General features: G+C 34.7%; 2 protein-coding genes across 2 annotated transcripts in view; one reads left to right on the top strand and one right to left on the bottom strand.

The window, feature by feature from the left end:
* Positions 1-6,785: 6,785 nt before the first annotated feature.
* On the top strand, positions 6,786-10,744 carry LOC133851733 (phosphomannomutase-like). Its single transcript, XM_062288288.1, has 12 exons — positions 6,786-6,959; positions 7,234-7,320; positions 7,465-7,509; positions 7,614-7,680; positions 7,972-8,048; positions 8,474-8,509; positions 8,849-8,904; positions 8,992-9,091; positions 9,214-9,309; positions 9,435-9,524; positions 10,078-10,129; positions 10,505-10,744. Exons 2-12 carry the CDS (start codon positions 7,252-7,254, stop codon positions 10,561-10,563), a joined length of 747 nt encoding a protein of 248 aa, XP_062144272.1. The 5' UTR covers positions 6,786-6,959; positions 7,234-7,251; the 3' UTR covers positions 10,564-10,744.
* Positions 10,745-12,185: 1,441 nt separating this feature from the next.
* Positions 12,186-20,389, bottom strand: part of LOC133851425 (serine/threonine-protein phosphatase PP1-like) — a 28,146-nt gene continuing 19,942 nt past the window's right edge. The window contains exons 2-4 of the mRNA XM_062287853.1: positions 17,492-18,051; positions 16,834-17,103; positions 12,186-12,591 (exon numbers count right to left, since the gene is read on the bottom strand). Of these exons, the coding sequence (XP_062143837.1) occupies positions 12,571-12,591; positions 16,834-17,103; positions 17,492-18,051 (851 nt within the window). The 3' untranslated portion in view covers positions 12,186-12,570. The remainder of the gene's footprint in view (positions 12,592-16,833; positions 17,104-17,491; positions 18,052-20,389) is intronic.

Here is a 20,389-nt window from a genome sequence, read left to right as displayed (position 1 = left end):
GATTAGGATCTAAAGTTCAAGGAGTGAAAATTTAAACCAAAAAAACAATCCAAGTATCGATTAAATACGTATGAAATGGAATGTTGGTAAAGAGGCTAGGAGATAAACACTAATATGGAAGAAGAATTATTCAAACCAATGTCCCAATAAAATTCAGATGAAGCTATTTAAATTTAGTAAAGGTTTAAGAACTTAGGTAGGATACTAAAAATGGAAATTCCTCTCTCTAGAAGGCTTTTTATTTGTATTTAATTTTGAGAAAGTTTTATTTCAGATAGTTAAATTTTGTCATGCTCTCCCTCTCTTTAGAAGGCTTTTTATTTGTATTTAATTTTGAGACTTTTTTCTTAGCTCTTTCAAGGTAGAGAAATGTTAAAGGTACTAAATTTTTTATTAAAAGATGGATACTAAGATAATGTAGAGCTTATTCATTGGTGCCCGTAGTATTTATTTTTATTAATTGTTTCGATCATCTTTAATGAATAAGCATTACATCATCTTAGTATTCATCTCTTAGTAAAAGAATTTAGTACAAGATATCTAGCTGCCCTTGTCACTACATTTATACATGACTGAAAAATAAAAAGAACATACAATTAAACATGGTATAGTTGTTCTTTCACAGATTCTTAAATAGCTTAATTTTTTTATCTCTATCTTCTATGTGGCCGTACATGAAGCCATGTCTCGTTGGAAGGCCTTTATGATTTTATCTACTCTTTAATTTGTTGAACAAATAAGAAAAAAAAAAAGGAAAGATAATGATTAGATGATCAAATTAATCCTAACATTGGCCTCTTTTATTATCCAATTTCCTAAGAGAAAATCACAAGTTTTGAATGTAAAATACAGACTATTTTTCCCATTAAATATTAAAATATTTTAAATTACATATGAAACAGCTATTAGAAATTATTGTCATGTTAATTGTGCATATGAAATATATGAATTGCAGAGTACGGAATGGGTGGTAAAGCATCAACACAAGGAGATGTCTTTAGCTATGGAATTTTTGTGTTAGAGATGTTTATGGGAAAAAGACCCATTGACAAGATGTTTAAAGATGATTTCACCCTTAATAACTTTGTTAATATGGCATTGCCAGAAAAACTTGTGAAAAAATTGTGGATTCCAATCTTTTCAAAAGAGAAGCAAATGAATTTGTAGTTACAACATAAGAAAATGTCTACAACTACAATGATCACAATGAAATTGGGGTAGTATAAGAAAGAATCCATCATGAGAACCTAAGCCAGATGAATTCTAGTGTGCAAAAATGCCTACTTCCAGTTTTTAAGGTCAACCTTGCTTGTTCACTAGAATTGCCAAAAGAAAGAATGAATATGGGAGATGTCACCACGGAACTACATCAAATCAAAAATGCTTTTCTAGAGGTTGGAATTCATTTCTGACCGAGGTAGGGTACTACAAACTTTAATATAAAAGTTTAGCTATGATAGACAAGTAGACTTTCCAATGATGTCATTCACATCAAACCATTCACCTAAAGGTTTTAACCGACCTTATTTAAGTCTGAATTTGGATCCATTATAATTTATTGTTTGAATTGCACGTAATTCAAGCAACCTAAGAGAGCAGTAACTGCGGGGCCCAATTTTTTCCGGCAAGTGGACCCATCTTAGGCTACCTGGTGCATGTAGGTCACACACATGTTCTCGTGGTAGCTACCCAAATTGCATGTAATTTGGGCAATTAATTGTAAGAGATCCTAATTCTTTTAAGTCCACATGTAACCTTATAAGTGAATTTGATTTTTCTTTCCTAATGTTTTCAGCGCAAATGTTGTTTTGTTTCTTGGATCATGGAATTTTCTAAATGTCCCAAGATTTCCAACATAGTAATATAATCAATTAACTTCTACTTTTGTAAGAAAATGGAGGTTTGTGAAGAAATCAATTAACTTCTAATATTGTAATGCACCAAAATATATACAATGCTTAATTGTCCTCACGTTACCTTTGTGAGCCCAATTTTTCTTAGGGTGCATTTAGAATTGCGATTTCGTAGAGAAAAAATGCGATTTTAAACCAAATCATAGAAAATGAACTATTTGAGAATTGCGTTTCTAAAACATTACGATATGAAAATATAGAAAATTGCTTTTTTAAATTGCAAGCAATATGGTGTTTTTTTTTTTAAATGCATAATTTTAAAAGGAGTACCTGCGATTTTAAATGCCAAACGACGACTTTACCAAACGCTTAACTGCGTTTTTAAAACTTATTTTTTCAAATCGCACATTTTAAAATCGTAAATTCAAACGGATCCTTATTTTTTTTATTAAAAAATTTCTTATCAATGTTGGTAAAATTGTTACCCCCCCCCCCCCCCCCCCCACCCCAATCTTCTTAATTATCATTATCACTAAATCCCTAAATTCTACACTAAACTATATTTTTGGTCTCTAAAATGTATGACAGATTTTAATTTAATTCTTATATTTTAAAAGTTTGCAATTTCGCTAATATAGTCCTTTTGTCACCAAATAATAATATCATTATAAAAGTTGATAGCTAGTGTGACCAAAATTGAAAGAAAGTTACGTCCTCAATTTTTGTTAGAGTATGGTTATTAGTTTAGATGGAATGATAAATTACTTATGACTAAAAATTATAAGAGTGGAATTAATACTTTTTATATTTAGATATGAAATTGAGTGAGTAATATATTTCAAAGACCAAACTTATAATATATATATATTTTTTGAACAGATAACATGAGTCACCATATATTACTGAAGAACGCCCGAAGGCAATTACAAAGAATAGGACCCCATACACCCTAAGTCAGAAAAATCTGATTAAAACAGTTATCTAAACAACACACAAACATTACATGAACAACGTTTGAGCCACTCTTTACATTTAAGCACAATTTAAACAAAGAAAAATATGGCTAATCTAGCTACTATGTCAACAAATAGTCCAGTAACAATTGAGCATTACAAAAGCAGACTATGAACAGAAAAACAAACAAAAAATCCAAACAGAAATCAAAAGAAACCGGCGTTGGGAAAAAGCTGTCACTGGAACCAGCGCGTGTAAACACACGCCTTCACCGGGAATCTCCCTCTATAGCAAACTACCGCCAAAACCTCTGATCTCCAACGATCGATCTCCACCATAGAGAGGCGAGTGTCATGAAAGACCCAGCCGAATAACACAGATCTGGCTCTAAAAAAGACATAAAAAAAAGCACAGCTAGAAAAACTCGTCGGAGACACACTAGAAAAGCCGCTCCCAAACATAGACGTCTCGTGTAGCCTTCTGCCAAGAAAACCAACAGAAAAAAGCACAAGGAAATTTTTTTTTTTTTTTTTTTTTTTAAAAAAAAAACCAACCTCCATAGCCCTGAAAGGACTAGGAGAACATCAACCACCACCAGATCTAGTCCGGTTGAACAAAACTCCCTAGAAGGGATATGAGGTAAACCAAAGCAGCAAAAAAAAAAAAAAAAAAAAAAAAAACATAAAGGAAATGAGAGAGGAGAGGAGGGAAGAGAAGAGATCCTTCCCTCCTCCCTCACCGGCTGCACGAAGAAGAAGGATACCAAGAGAGAGCAGAGAGGTTTTGAGAGGGGCGGCGGCTAGGGTTTTGAGATAATCTATGATATCTGGTTCTAAAGACCAAACTTATAATTTAACCTTTATTCTAGTTTTAACCTAAAAATTAAAAAACATAACGTCATATATTGGTTTAAAATATGCCTAAACAAATTGCATACCTGATTGTTTAAGTGCAAACTCATGTACCTCGTCCACTAGCTTATAAAAATTTGAGAAATGCTAAAAACTATACTTTTATCTTATTACTATTATACTCTGCTAATGTAATAGCTAAGTGTCAATTAGTTATTGGTTCAGCCTTTGTCAAAATATAAAAAATAAAAATTCAAAGAGTACTAATTGACATTGTCATGTCAATAAGGTAGGATAGTAATGAAATAAAAATGTGGTTTATAACATTATTCATAGAATTTCATGGGCTAGCACTCAACGTTATTGAATCAAAGACAAACAATGGAGAGTGAGGTCATGGGTTTATGTGCCACCAAGTGCATGTGCAACTTATTAATAAAAAAAAAAAAGTGAACAGATTTATGTCAATTGGTCATTTTACTGGTACTCTCGTATTACTTTTTATATCCAAAAAAAATATGAGTCACTTGTTACAACAAATTCTCTAGTGGAAAATCTAATCATGATTATCTAACTCTTAACTTTCTAAACAAAACTATTCAGAGATTAAAGTTTTATACAATAGTGGAATCCCCATATGTACAATGAACCTAATAGTGTTTGGAAATCCAGAATTTTAAACCAAAAATGGAAGTTGAGACATCATATGAGTTGTTTGGCAGAAAAAATATAGCTGACAAAATAGAAAAAGTAGAATAATTTAAAAAAATCTTTATATTAATCTTTTGTCGCACTTCCATGACTCGAATATAAAAATAAGTACATAAATGAGTGCATAGGCATCCAATATATATATATATATAAAAGCTTTCATAAGAATCTCCTTGAGTGTTCCCTAAGAAAGAAATTTTTTGTTCATATGGTTGAAGCACTAATGGAACGTTGTGAAGCCTCTGAAAGCGAGGTTATGGAGGTTGTGGCACGGAGAATATGGCTCCGCGGCAATGGGGCGGTGTATGGGGGGAGTTTACTCATCCACAAAAAGTAATTCGAGAAGTCAATCACTTGATGATTTTTGACAAGCTACGTCAACAAAGATAAAGCTACAAAGCATCACCCATGAAGCATCTCCAGTTTCTTGATAACCTCCCCTTACATGAACGTACAAAGTTAACTGGATGCGGTTGTGGATAATAATTATGGATGTATTGGAATTGGCATTGTTGTCATGGACTATGAAGGCATTGTCTTAGCTGCACGTTGTACTACTAGAAACGTGTTAGCTGAACCAGTTGTGGCTAAAGCCTTGACTGTTTTACACGCGATGGTGTTTAAGTAGAGAGATGGGCTTTAATTACATTATTTTAGAGAGGGATGCCCTTCAAATTGTAATGGCGATTAGAGCGAAAGGAAATAATTAGAGTAAAATTAAACATATGGTTGATGGAATCAAAAATGATTTACGTCAATTGAGATCATGGAGTGTTGCACATGTCAAGAGGACTTAAATTTGGCTGCTCATACCATAGTCCGAGAGACTATTTTGTGTGTCATAGATAGAATTTGAGTTGTGGAAACTCCAAATTATATATATATATATATATATGGTATTTTAGGTCGAGAATTTTCTATCGCCAGCTGATTCCATGAATTTTCAATAAAAGTTATGACTTTTGTTATAGATTTCAAGAATCTTGAAAAGAGTACAAGAGGCCCTTGGTGAAGCAGAACCAGTCAAGTCTAGACGGTGAGAAATTTCCTCCAAAGTCCAAACGCAACTTTCGTGGGGAAGAAACTTCTCGTCCATTTCCTACTCTTGTTCGTTATTCTACTGCTGGAGAGCTTTTGTCTGAGCTCCATCGATTGCGATTCAGGAGTCACTTTTTTTTTTTTTTTTTTTTTTTTGAAAAAAATACAATTTAACCTTCTAAATTATCAGTCATTCTCCACATATATTCTCCGGATAGCCCTTCGAACTACCAATGCTTAGACTCTGGCCCTCCAAAGTACTAAAACTTTTGAAAAAAGCTTATTTTGACGAAATATCCCTATAATACCCTTGCCACATGTCATTTTTCAATTAAAAATTTTTAAAAAAAATTAAACAAAATTAAAAAAAAATTTAAAAAATTAAAAACTAAAAAACTAAAATTTTCTTTTTTTATTTAAAAAAAATATTGCGATCGACCGAAAGACATACTACTTTTTTCCAGCATCATCGTTGGGCACGATCCACGCCTGCAACTCGGCAAACTCGTTCCCACCTCTCCAAACGCAAACATGGCTAATTTTCTATCATTTGATGTCTATGATAGTGATCTTTCAAAGGTTATGAACGATTCTAATTTGAATTTTGTTTTGTTACAAATGACGAGCAAACCTATCATCGTTGTGAAAGATCTCGATTGGTTTCTGACTGAGAAATCATTGGTTGTGAGCTTGTTTATCGATGTTCATATTCATTATCCTCTTTGTGATTTTTTGGCATTCAAAACATTGGCCAATAGATACCTGGGGCTTAGGGATTACAAGCTTTTCTCTTAGGTGGATAATATTTTTCAGAGCGGAGTGAGCTTGAGCCCGGCCGAGATCAGTGAGCTGATGATTGCGAACTGGAACTCCCTGAGCTGGGCTATAAAATCGGTCATAACCGCATTGCAAATGAACGGTGATCGGAGGGGTGTCTGGAAGATCGGATTGCAGTTGGAAAATAATGCCACTGCAAACATCCATATTTTTTTAAAATAAAAATAAAAATAAAATAAGAAATAGAATTTTAGTTTATTTATTTTTTAAAATTTTTTTAAACTCCTTTAACTTTTTTTTTTATTATTTTTTGATTTTTTTTTAAAAAATATTTAATTAAAAATGACACGTGTCATAGATATTATGAGGATATTTCGCCACAATGAGCCTTTTTCAAAGGTTTTGGTAGTTTGGGAAGCTAGAGTCCAAGCGTTGGTACTTCGAGGGGCTATCCGGAGAATGACCGGTAGCTTGAAAGTCTAAATTGTATTTATTTATTTTTAACTACTTCTTCCTAATTATTTAATTATTTAAATAAAGGGAGCGAAGGAAATGGACGGTTAAGATTCAACAAGGAAAAAAGGTGACCAAAATTAACCACTTGATGCCTTGATGGTGTTTCGGAGGGAGGACGGAAGGGACGGAAGGAGTCCGGCGCTCAGTTCTTTTTGGGGTATAGCTTTCCTTCTTTTAAGTTCTTCTACGGGTGATCGCTACTGCACATTGGGACTTCTCAGCGGCAGTTTTGGGATACAGCTCGTCCAACCCTGCAACTGTAAGTAATTATTTGTTATTTGTTTGATTTTTTTAAAAAAAAAAAAATCAAATTTTATGTTTGCATCAATGTGAACCTTTGTTTGAAGTTAATTTTGTTTTTAAGTTGTGTAATAATTCAAATGGGTGGTGAATGGATTGCAATGTACTTCTAGGTTTCCCTTTTTCTTCTGGGATATTGAAAATGGAGATTTAATTTCCTAGAAAGCCTTAGCGGAACTAGTTTGTTAAGTTTTTGTTGGAAGCATTGTGATATTGTGGATATTGTGTGGCAGAAAAATATATTGAGCGGAATGGCCATCAGGAAACCTGGTTTAATTGCTTTATTTGATATGGATGGGACCCTTACTGCTCCAAGAAAGGTACCGATTTTCTTCTCCGATTCATTTTGTTTGTCAATTTTATTCCATTGTTTTGTTTTTATGATTATGGTCACAGCAGCATAGGATATATGATTATCGGCTTGAAATTGTCTTTGATGCAACGTTTTTCCACTCAAATGCTAGGTGGTCACTCCAAAGATGTTAGAATTCATGCGGGAACTACGAAAGGTAATTGCTTAGCTATACGAAGGGGTTTTATGGGACTCTTTTTCTTCGTATTCTCTTTTACCAACACTCAGAAGCCATTTGATAAGAGATATTTCTGGCTGCAGGTTGTGACAGTCGGAGTCGTGGGAGGATCTGACCTTAGTAAAATATCAGAGCAGCTTGGGAAGACAGGTTTGCTCTATCTATCTCTTAGTCATTTGCTCGTAAGAGAAAGTGAAATGGGCTAGGAACCAAAAATCTGTTTGATCATTCCATTTGTTTCAATACGATCTAAAAATATACTTTGGTTTTTAGCTTTTCAAATGTATTTGTTATGTGGATATTCATCATGAACCTTGACAATCAAGCATTATCTGAATGGTTCTCAATAGTTCTCAAAATCAGGGCCAAATGCAGTTGTCTACTTCATTGTTTTTAATATTTACATGACTATACTATTAAGTGTCTCTTTTCTCTGTGCAGTTATTGATGACTACGATTATGTATTTTCTGAGAATGGCCTTGTGGCTCATAAAGATGGGAAGCTTATTGGCACCCAGGTACTGTTTACAGCATAAAAACAGAACACAAAGAAAGCAGTAACATTTGTAACTGATGTTTATAAATTTAGATATCCACAAAAGACTTGAGCTAGAAGTGTCAAGATGGTTTTATTTAACTTGGTATGCTAAAATTCAAAAAGCAATTGATGCTTGTATACTAGTCCTTTGCTGGCCCATTGTGTACATCCCCCACGGAAGTGTTTGTTATTCTGGACAATTATGTGTCACCTCCTAGTCATTTTGTTATTACACATTACCTAAGTTTGAAAATGCCTTTGGGTTGATTTTGGCCTTTCAGGTGCTTGCCAACTATAAATTGTGTCCTTGGAAGCTTTGACGAAACTTTATTATCTTTTGCGAATTCCTTGTTTCCTAGTTTTATATATATTACCTTGATGGGTTTTCTTTCTTCCTTTGTCCAGAGCTTAAAGTCGTTTCTTGGAGAAGAGAAACTCAAGGTAATGACCTTCCTGTATTAAATAAACCAACTGTTGAGTTTCTTATTTGGAAAATGCCCAATGTTTTATACTCTTAGGACACCTAGGATGGGTCTCGTGCACTTGTAAGGACTAGAGTAATTAATTCCTCCCATGTATGCTTGCTTGCATGCAAAGAACTAAACAACAATAACTAGAAGCATCTTATTAGTTCTTCTGCGAGCTTATAGTAATAATGGATAGTGAGGATGAATATGGGTGTAGTTCATAGAGTTGTATGGTAGACTAAAATATGCACAAAACATTTTCTAGCGTACTAGATTTATCAATTCCTTGAATTGATGGATTGCAAATGTGCAGGAATTTATCAATTTTACACTCCATTATATTGCTGACTTGGATATCCCTATAAAAAGGTTAGTGGAATAAAAGCCTAAATATGTATGTGTGTGTATGTTAAGCTTGGTAAGATTTTCTATATATATATATATATATATATATAGGGGAACATTTATAGAGTTCCGAAGTGGCATGCTCAATGTATCACCAATTGGGAGAAATTGCAGCCAAGAAGAAAGGGATGAATTTGAAAAGTATGACAAGGTAAAGAATCTTTGGTTCTTTTTTCCCCAAAATATCACATTTTAAATTATTCTGTTGTCATAGTATAACTTTTATGCGTTTGGGTATTTAATGTGGAAAAACACATGAAAACGATGTTTCAGGTTCTCAACATTCGCCCGAAAATGGTTTCTGTGCTTCGTGAGAAGTTTGCTCACCTTAACCTTACATTTTCAATAGGAGGAGAAATAAGTTTTGACGTGAGTTGTACTTAAAGATTATACTTTATCTTCATTATGTTGCGACGAGTCTTGATTTGGCAGTAAATCAGAAGGCAAATGGAAGTGCCATTGAATCTAATTTAGGTGCATAATTCTGGTAACAGGTTTTCCCTCAAGGTTGGGACAAGACATACTGCTTGAGATACGTTGATGATTTTCCTGAAATCCATTTCTTTGGTGACAGAACTTACAAGGTCAGCCCTTTAATCTCATCATTTATCTCTTTTGATTATTCTGATAAGTGATTTTGCTGCTTTTCAAAATTGAGTTATGGTTCGATCCTGTCATATTGGATAAATTACTCCTTAGTCTCTCATATAGCATTGTTGGCTTTGGTAAGAAATGATTTCGGGAAAACGGCAAGTTGACTGCTTTAGAGGAAGAGAGGAAAAGAGGAAAAGCATAACAGAGATGTAGATATACATCCTGCACGACATTGGAATTGATGCATTTTATTTCTTATTTTTAAATTTACAGATATCCTGTAATTCAAAATGTTGAAAATCTTACTATGGAACTTGGTGGTATTTTCATACGCTAAACCAAACTTTGGCCCTTAAATTTTGGTTGGTTAACTCTTTGTGGCATTCAGATATATATTTTGTTGCAAGTACTTGGCCACGTACAATTTTAGCCTCCGAAATGACCAGTAGTGTTTTTATACCTATATTATTTACCGTGCTTCCTTTTTATTCTTCCTTTGTTCATGGTAATTGAGAAGTTCTTCTGGTTTTTTTGTTTGAGCAGGGAGGGAATGACCATGAAATTTATGAATCAGAACGAACCGTCGGTCACACAGGTGAGATCTACATCTGAATTTCAACTCATATACAGGTTCCTTTGGAGGTGAAAAAAATCTTAAGACTTTTGGAAATAGTAGAATCTAAATGCATAATCCCATCATATGTGGAGTAATTACAGGACATAAGTGGTGGTGACACCAAGATTGACCATAGAGGATGTAAGATGACATTATTTCCAAAAGTCTTGAGATTTATCTTACAGGGAAAATGTCAAAAATTTGTTTCAAGTGCCAAGCACACAAAAATGGATTCACTCCAAATGCAGTGAATTAGAACAGGTTGATTCATGACTGCTGTGTATCCAAATTAAGATCAGTTGTTTCTACTGGGGTATCATATTGTTATTGACTGTAAGTTTTTTCCTTCCTCAGTTACCAGCCCTGAAGATACAATGGAGCAGTGTAGAGCTCTCTTCCTTGCAAACCCATGAGCATTGGGCAACTTTTCGATTTTCAAATTGATGTCATTTGTAATTTACATATATGAATAATCAAGCTAGGCAGGGAGTCCTACCTATATATGAAAAGAACTGTAATTCATTCATAAATTATGACATCTAGCTATATGCATACTTTTATCTGATAAGCAATAACATTGTGGTTTCTAATTCATTCACTATAGTACATTCTGCAAGACAATATGGGGTTCATGCAATCTCCCCAAGATGTTGGTTTTTTTTTTTTGTTTTTTTTTGTTTTTTTTTTTAATTTTTTTGTGGTCATTTCCAAAAAAACTAGTGGGAAATCATTCAACTTCTCCGGGCTTCAGTGGCATGAGAGTCCTACTGTAAATGCTACCTTTTATGCTCTAACCATGATAATATGCTTTAACAAAAGTTTCAGTTTATGGTGTGGAAAATCTAGGAGGAGAATATAGAAACGGAAATCAAATATCCTTTTTTGTCCTCTCACAAATAGGCGGTGTAAAAATAGAGAAGCCTCAATAAAACACCGTTTTAAGTGGTTGCCGCCAACGTTATAGTTGTCGTTCATAATTTCATTTAAACGGCAGAATTTAAACGTCGTTTTTCTTCATCTAAGAAATTACCAAAAACGGTAACGTACGAGACTAACCTTTCTTCTTCTTCTTCTTCTTCCGCTTGGTCCTCAATACAGGCCTGTCTTACCTTCGGTTAATCAATTTCCTAATTGCGGTTTGCTGATTTCAGATTCCAAGATGATTTAATATTGCCTCTTTATTTTCTTTTAAGAAGGATTAGAGGCTTTTTCTTTTATACCAAGAGAAGGAGAAGCTTCTATAAGAATGAAGCTTTTTTTTTTCTTTTTTCTTTTTTTTTTTCTAAGCCAATAGGGAAAAGGTTACAAAGGTGTATAAAGAATGAAGCGTGACTTCAACTACATTGTACTTTCCAAAATATTTGTTATTTTAAACATATTTTTGTGACCTAGTGCAAGGTGTTCCGGGGCTGTTGAAGATACAATTTTACAATTTGTAAAATTGTTACAGGAACTAGGAATGGCATATAGCCTATATCAATTATGCTTTAATTCCGAACAGAAAATAAAAATAAAAAAATAAAAAAAAATAAAAAGTAAAAATTATGCTTTAATTACAACTCTTAAGTCAACTCATCCATCAATTTGTGAGCAAAAACACATAGCAAGCATGTATCTAGTTCAGCCACTTCCTTACCCAAGCGTTAATTGTGGGTTGGCCATCTGTGAAATGCACCAAGTTTAATTTGACCCTCATCCATCATCTAATTTAACAACTGTTAATATATAATATATTATTAAAACCGATTACCTGGTGATTAACCCTTTTTGTTAATCCCCATAACCGATAACCACAACTAGTCTAGACGGTTATCCGGTTGTTAGCGTTTAATAACCACCTTTACCCTATCACATAGTCTTGCTCAAATTTCTGAAATCAATTAATAGTTCCTTGAGACTTGCAGCATAAGTAAGCATCTTCATTATCATTTAGAATTTGAAAAATAATAAAATATTTTCCTTTTCTTTACGTGTGCTAAAGCTTGATGTTTGCTGAAAACAAAAGGCAGACATAAAAATTATTTGGTGCCCACTATTTTCCCAAGAAAAATAAAATAAAATAAAATATTAAAAGAAAACATGAGACATTTTTTGAACATTCTTGTGTCCCTGAATCAATCTTTCACGGTTTCATAGCAAACGTGGGTGAAACATTTTAAGCTAACAATTCATATAGCTAGTGTACAAGCAGGAAGAAAAAGGATTACAGCCTTACCATCTCTTCAAACACAACTTCGTATCAAGGAAAACAATCTTTTTGTATTAGTTTCTAATGATATTTTCCTTCCAATTTTGTACAATTTTCGACATTTTATAGTTAAATTAAATGGACCTCAAGCTCATAAAGTGGCCTCCCATTTGTGTTTCTGACCCAACTGGGGTGTGGCTCCAGGCTCCACCTCTATCCATCAAAACAAATCTCATATTGCCCCAAGGAAGGACTGCAAAGCCAAAAAAAAAAAAAAACCAGTTACTTATATGGGATGCATCATTAATCTGACAATAAAAGGACAGAGATCAAAAGCAGTGACAGCAGGACTTGTTATGATCAGATTACGTCTTGTGTGATATATACACAAGCAAGCACAATGATCCATATGGGTTCTTTCAAATCCCAAAATAAAATATCCATAAGCAGAATCGAATCTTACAATACCTTGTTTAAAATTTCTGTGTATAAGAATAAACAAAGGGAAGTCATCACAGATGTGGAAGAAATTTTGTTGCATATACAGAAAAATAAATGAATCATGTCTTTGATTGCAGCCATTCACTACTCACCAAGGCAGAAAATATGAGTTTGTTCCCCAAAGTATAAGAGATAATCGCGTATTACTCACTTGCTACATAAGTTGAGGGAAAAACAATAAAATCTAATAGAGGGCTAGAGGGATATGTGCAAAACCATGAGAAATTTCAACTCTCACCATTTTAAGGGTTCAGTTGATAGGTAGGATGAAATTGGGAGATGAAAGAAGAGGTAAGGACGCAAGAAAATGAAAGATGAATATTTTTTATTGACCAAGTATTTCGTAGGTAGAAAGGATGGAAAAGTGAAAAGGATGAAAAATAGAAATCCCATTCCTTTGTATGGTAGTAGAGAAGGATGTGAGGAAAGATGATGAATGCCATTAAAACCTTAAATAATTAACAAGTTTATTTCTTTTTGTGGTACATACAGCCTACAGGGAATATTGATCACATCACAAGCCTTTTGTCTCATTCCAATTTCCCAACCCTTTTCCTTCCACATTTGAGAGGATAAAATAATGTGGGCCTGAGTGGAAAATCCTCCTTATACCCCATTTCCTTTCACCCCATTTTTCCTTATAAAACAAGAAAATACCCATCAACCCTCCACTTTCCTTCCTCTCTTATCATTTTTCTCACTCTCTCTCCAACAAACAGATTCAAAGTGCCAAGTTCCATCATTAGGCACAACTGTTGCTACACCTCCGCTAATTCCATGCGGTGTGTTCTAGTTTTAAGAAACCAACTTCACAATGCAGAACTTTGTTCATAAATTTAAGAACAATTGGAGGTTTTTGGCTCTAAGGATTAAGGTACACATAAAAGAAAAGGAATGCTTCAGGACAAAGCTTACAGTTCATATTGATGTAACATGAGCAATAGATTAGGTATTTTCTTTACAAGTCATAAATAAGGGACCCATAACAATATACAGAGGAGGTGTATTAAGATTATTAGTCTAGTGAGTGGGGTTTATAAGATTATTGCCAATGTTCTTGCCAATAGGTTTAAAGGGATTGTAGAGAAGATAATTTCGAAACCTCAAAATGCATTTGTCAAAGGCAGGAAAATTCTAGACTCCGTTCTTATAGCTAATGAATGCCTGAATAGCAGGATCAGATCTAGTGACATGCTTTCCAAATTGGATATTGAGAAGGCCTATAATCATGTCAACTAGGAGTTCTATTGTACTTGCAGAGGAGGTGTGGTTTTGAGGAGAAATGGTGTAATTGGATAGCACATTGTATTTTTTTGATGTGCTTTTCTATTTTGGAAAATGGCACTCCCTCCAGTTTTTTCTGTAACTCATGTGGTTTCAGACAAGGAGATCCTTTGTCTCCTCTGATCTTAGTCATTGTTATGGAGGCTCTTAGTAAAATGCTTATTGCTATTGTAGATGGGAGCTTTCTTTCAGGCGTTTTTGTGGGGTCTAGAAGTGCTATTCACATTTTCCATGTTCTATTTGTGGATGACACCTTGATATTTTGCAAGGCTAACCCAAATCACATCCATTACCTATGTGCCTTATGGCCCTTATTATTATGCTTCGAAGCTATATTTGGTTTGAAAATTAATTTGGCAAAGTCAAAGTAGGTTCCTATGAAAAATGTTAAAAATATGGATGGGCTGGCCAATATTCTGTGTTGTGTGGTGTCGTCTTTGCTTTTGAAGTATCTTGGTCTTCCATTGGGAGCTCCATGTAAGGCCAAATCGATTTGGGATGGTGTTATCGAGAAGATCGAGAGCCGCTGGGTTGGATGGAAAATGATGTACCTGTCTAAGGGTAGAAGGATTACCTTAATCAAGAATACCCTTTCCAATTTGCCTATGTATTTCATGTCTCTTTTTTCCCTTCCAGCTGGTGTTGCCAACAGCATAGAGAAGTTATACCAGGACTTCTTAAGGGGTGGGCTACGTGATGAGTTCAAATATCTGGTCAATTTGTCCAGGGTTCCCCCCCCCCCCCCCCCCCCCCCCTAAGAGTTGGGGGTCTAAAACTTGCTTCTGTTCAACCTAGCTACTTTCGAAAAGCTACTTTGGCACTATTTGCATGAGAGAGAGGCTTTGTGGAGAGTCGTAGTGGCCTCCAAATATGGCAGCTCGTGGGGCTTGTGGTGTTCTAATGAGGTTCATGAGTCGTAAGGGGAGGGGTTGTGGAAAAATATCACGAGGGATTGGGGGTGTTTTTTAATTACACCAAGTTTGAGATGGGAGATGGCTCCAAGATTAAATTTAGGCATATGTGATGTGGAGATCAGGTCCTTAAGGATACTTTCCCATATTTGTATAGTATTGCTAGAGTAAAAGGATGCTTTTGTCGCAAACCATTTGGAGTTATCTAGTGGTTCACATCAGTGGAATGTAAGCTTTATCAAGACGGCTCACGATTGGGAAGTAGATTTCTTTACTTCATTTTTCAATTTGTTGTATTCCTTTAGAATGAGACAGGGAGGTAAAGACAAGCGTCATTGGGCCCTTTCCAGTAAATGAATGTCTGATGTTAAATCTTTATATAACGTCCTTGTTCCTTATGATAACGCTCTGTTTCCTTGGAAGAGTATTTGGTGGTAGAAGGCCCCCTTGAGAGCAGCGTTTTTTGCTTGGGCAGCCGCTCTTGTGGAGTGACATTTTTAGTCGAGTTGGGTTAGCTTGGATTATGCTTAGAAGAGTAGTAGACCTTTTCGCTTGTTGAAGAGGTTTGGGAGGCGGTCCTCAAAGTGTAGTTGTCTGGAAAATGGTTTCGTTCTGCCTTTTGTGGTGAAGAAAAGAAATTATAGAAGTTTTGAAGATTGCAAGAGGACAGTGGTAGAACTAAAGTTGTTCTTTTTCAAAATTTCTTTACCGCTGGACAGCTGCCTTAGATCTTTTTAATTTGACTAGTTTTCATGGTTTTCTCGACTTATTTTCTCTTTCTAGCTAGATGTATCTCTTGTATACTCCATGCATACTTAGGTTGCACCTTTTGCGCTTTTATTGATATTCGATTATTTATAAATATATATATATAAAAACAATACACGGAGGCCAAATGTGGGTTGTAGAGAGCTCTTGGTCCTTGGATCAGATGGCAATGGATTGCGGTAAGACTCGAGCAGGTCTTCAATTCAATCTTATGAATCAAAATAACAACGTAACGAGGGAATATGCAAAAGAACAGTATGAAGACTACATATGGTATTAATCCTTTAAAGTACAATTCCATCAGAAGAAGACGGGAATTAGCTAAAACAAGCCTAGCTCAGTAAAACCATCATAATGCTTAAATACATACTACCCATCAGCGACTAAGGTAATTTCAAAAGAAATATCGCCCCACCACAACTGCTTAAAGAAAAAGTGAAATTACTTTTAGTTTAATGATAAATATATTTTAATTTCTCAATCGTATAGCTATAGTCACTTTGGATATAGCACAATGTTTACGAAGAGTGCATTAGATGCTTGACACATGTTCTCTACTTTTTTTGGGCCCTTTGGACCCACCTTTGGGGAGTAAACCCCGAATACATGACCCCACCCATCAGAACCGTGTATTAGGTAATCCAGAAAAGCTCTCAAGTACAAAATTGTACCGAAGCCCGCCCTTTGACCACTAGGCTCCCCTTTCTGTCCTCGGTTCTACTTCTCAACTCAAGAAACAATAATTCTTTTAGCATGTAATAACAATACAATAAAGGGTAGTATGTGAATAAATACATATTGTTGTTTGACTTTTTATGTGGAGAAACATTTTGAAACATCCCAAAATAGAAATTTGTAACAGCACAATGAAGTTAGCATACCACTCTATCTAACAAGTTAAAAACAATCTAAATTTGAGAAAGATGTAATAAGAACTACATAGTAATGGGAAGAACTTCATGCAAATTCTATCAAGAAGCTTCCAATAGTTAACCTAAATTTGTCTTTCTACGTAAAAAGGGCACATTTACCTTCACTCCAGTTGGGGGGTTTCCAGGCTTAGCTGTAGTTGTACTCCCAAAAATCCCTGTTGGAGAATTTCCAGGTTTGGCTGTTGGCATGCTCCCAAAGTTGAACTTCGACTTTTTATCTGCAGGCTTTAATATTTGGAAGGAGCACATTAGTGTCTCATCCACACTCATCATGGCACCGGCATTGTCAAACTCCCCACAATAATTAGGTGCTGAAAATATAGTAACAAGTTGTCGGTTGGCAAAGAACTCATAGCCGTCCTCTACAACCTGCCAAAAATATAATACAAGAACACTAACTACATAGAGGTGCTAAACTTTATGAAAGATCATATCCTCTATACCCAGCATAGGACCGTACAGAATGAAGCAACCAATGGTAAAATCATTAAAACAAAGGGGTGGAGGCATCGCATCTAAAAAGATGCAAGTACCCAAGAGGTCTAAAATTTAGAAATTTTGACAAGTATCCAATAGAATATAATTGCTCCATATTTCACGAAAAGCATTAGTTCCTGCAAAATGACTATCATACTCCTGACAGAGAAATATGTTTGGCTTTAGGAGATATATTCTGTACAGTTCTACCAGAAGGGAAGACGATATGGACTCAACTCTGAAAACTATCAGTAATAAATTGCACTATGGCAGGTGAAACCTGGTGAGCACGACAAACGAGATCCAAATCGTGCTTCTGAAGAAACTCCGTCACCTTGTCAGCACCAAATGTATATGAAACTCCCCTATCATTCATTCCCCAATCTTGAATATCATTACTGGGATCAGACCAGAGAAGATCACAGAGCAAACCTGTGTCTGGTACATCAGTTGGCCGCTGTAAATTTCTAATCTGATCCAAATTTTGCAGATCCGGAGAAAGACCCCCATGCATGCAGAGAATTTTTTCGTCAATTAGGGCTGCAACTGGCAGGCAGTTAAAGCAGTCTGTGAATGTCTTCCATAACCTGATATTAAATCTTCTCTTACATTCATCATAAAAGCCATATATACGATTGATAGAAGCACATTCGTGGTTTCCCCTCAAGAGGAAAAAGTTCTCAGGATATTTTATTTTATATGCTAGGAGTAGACAAATTGTTTCTAAACTTTGCTTGCCTCGATCCACATAATCCCCCAAAAATAAGTAGTTGGCTTTAGGAGGTAATCCACCATACTCAAAAAGCCTTAAAAGATCAGAATATTGACCATGTATGTCACCTGAATGTCATCAAAAGAGTCATCATTCAGACAGATCCAAAAATTCATTCTTTCTAGAAAAAAGAAAAAAAATAAAAAAAAAAAAGAGAAAAAAGAAAAAAGAAAAAAGAAAAACAAGAGAGGTTCTCATAAATAGCAAAACAATAACTTCATACCACATCAACTACGTCAAAAGATTTTTGTTAAACTTGCACTTCATTCTTTATTTATCAAGAAAAAAAAAAACCATGGAAAATGTAGTAACTTCTCAAAGGATACAAAATTCAAACATGCAAATAATTAAGACTGATAGTTTGGTTCAGACTTTGGCTTTAAACATTTTCAGAAAACTTCCACTTGTCTTTCAGAATGTATTGCATAATATCAATCGCCATACAGCTTCTATTTGGCCTCACTGGTTGTGTTACATCCTTTATGAGCTTGCCAACCTGATCAAAGTTCCTCATTTGTACCCTCTTTTTACTTTCGAACCCTGAACAAGGATATTCACTCTGTGAAACTGCTTTTTGACCACATACCTCCTCAAAGTCCCTCCCTCATCTGTACTTTGTTTTTACTTTCGAACCCAGAAAAAAGATATACTCTGTGAAACTGTGGAACAGCTTTTCGACCACATACTAAAAAAATTACATATGCCACTACCAACAGATTCACCAGATTTTTTCTTGACCCTTTAAAATTATTGGAATTTCAGACACATCTCTTCAGCACTTATACAAAGTTTACAGTCTTATTCATGAAAGTTTGTTGCATCTTTTTAAAATGTTCCACCTTCTTAGACCAGTTTCTTTCTTAATCCTTCCACAACCTTCCCAGATATAGATGTCCACAATAATAGCCCATGATCCACCAAGACACTATCATTTACATTAGTATCACAAATCCATGCATAAAGATAATAATAACACTATTATTAGGGGCTTAAAGTTGGGTTGTTTCTTGTCGGGTCAGTGGTGAAGCTTTTCTTTCTTAATCCTTCCACAACCTTCCCAGATATAGATGTCCACAATAATAGCCCATGATCCACCAAGACACTATCATTTACATTAGTATCACAAATCCATGCATAAAGATAATAATAACACTATTATTAGGGGCTTAGAGTTGGGTTGTTTCTTGTCGGGTCAGTGGTGAAGCTTTTGCTTCTTGTATACTCCATGTGTACTAGGGGCGCTTAACGCTGTTTTTTTAATAAAATTGCAATTACTTATCAAAAAAAAAGAAACAGGTCTGTCGACTTCAACTTGACACCTGGAAAATAATAAATTGATTATTCCAAATCAATTTATAAATATTTGTGCCCCAAAACTATTGGAAAGAAATTCAAAAAATTAAAAAAAAAAAAATTACTAATTAGTTATTTCAAATTAAAAACTAAATTTCTTGTGCTATTTTGATAGGCTATTCAATTGTCCTAGATTATTCCACATGTACTTGGCCTACTTATTTGATCACAAGAGGAGATTTAAAGCAATAAAATATTATAAAATTAATTATTCCAATTTTTTTATAAAAAGAACTTAACTACTACCAACAATGCAAGAAATGACTGAGATATATTAAACAAAACAAAAAATTCTCAAAAGCTTTCCCACATCTTTTGAGAACTGAAATATTGATCAATCAGTTTTTCTTTCAAGAATATCACTTCTTCCACCTGATCATTTCAAGTACTAAAAAATTTTAAGAGAAGAATATATATACATTTTTTAAGAATAATAATTAATTAAAAGAAAAGGCAAAACACTTGTACACGAAAAGTATACAAGAGATACGACCATCCTAAAAAGTGTTGAAAATTCAAAAAGTTAACAAAATCTATATAAGTTTGAAGAGGGCAGAGATTAGGAAAATATACTACAGCCCAATCCAAGAGACATCTCAAAAGGACAAATTTTAAACTAAGCACATTAGACTTGCATTCCTCAAAAAGGCGTTGGTTCCTTTCTCTCCAAATGATCCATACTAAGAGTGCAGGAATAACTTTCCGGATAGCTTCTTTGGGAGTCTTCCAACAATGAAGTAGCTCTAGAATGTTGTTAGGCATAAACCAACTAAACTCCGAATAAGTTGAGAACTAAGTGAAAAAATTTCTAAATCACTAGTATACTCACAATGGATGAGGAAGTAATTTACCGTCTCCTCATTCATTTTGCACAGGCAACATTAGTTTAAGAGGGTGAAACCTCACCTTCTAAGATTATCAACCGTGAAGATTCTACCCAAAGCTGCCATCCAAGTGAATAAAGCAATGAGTGGCGAGGCCTTAACCTTCCAAACACTTTTATAGGGGGGAACGAACTAGAGGTGTTTTTGATAAGTAATTCAAATTCATTAA

This window comes from Alnus glutinosa, chromosome 12, assembly GCF_958979055.1.
Source record: "Alnus glutinosa chromosome 12, dhAlnGlut1.1, whole genome shotgun sequence".
NCBI lineage: Eukaryota > Viridiplantae > Streptophyta > Magnoliopsida > Fagales > Betulaceae > Alnus > Alnus glutinosa.
This window is presented reverse-complemented; position numbering and strand designations above follow the sequence as displayed.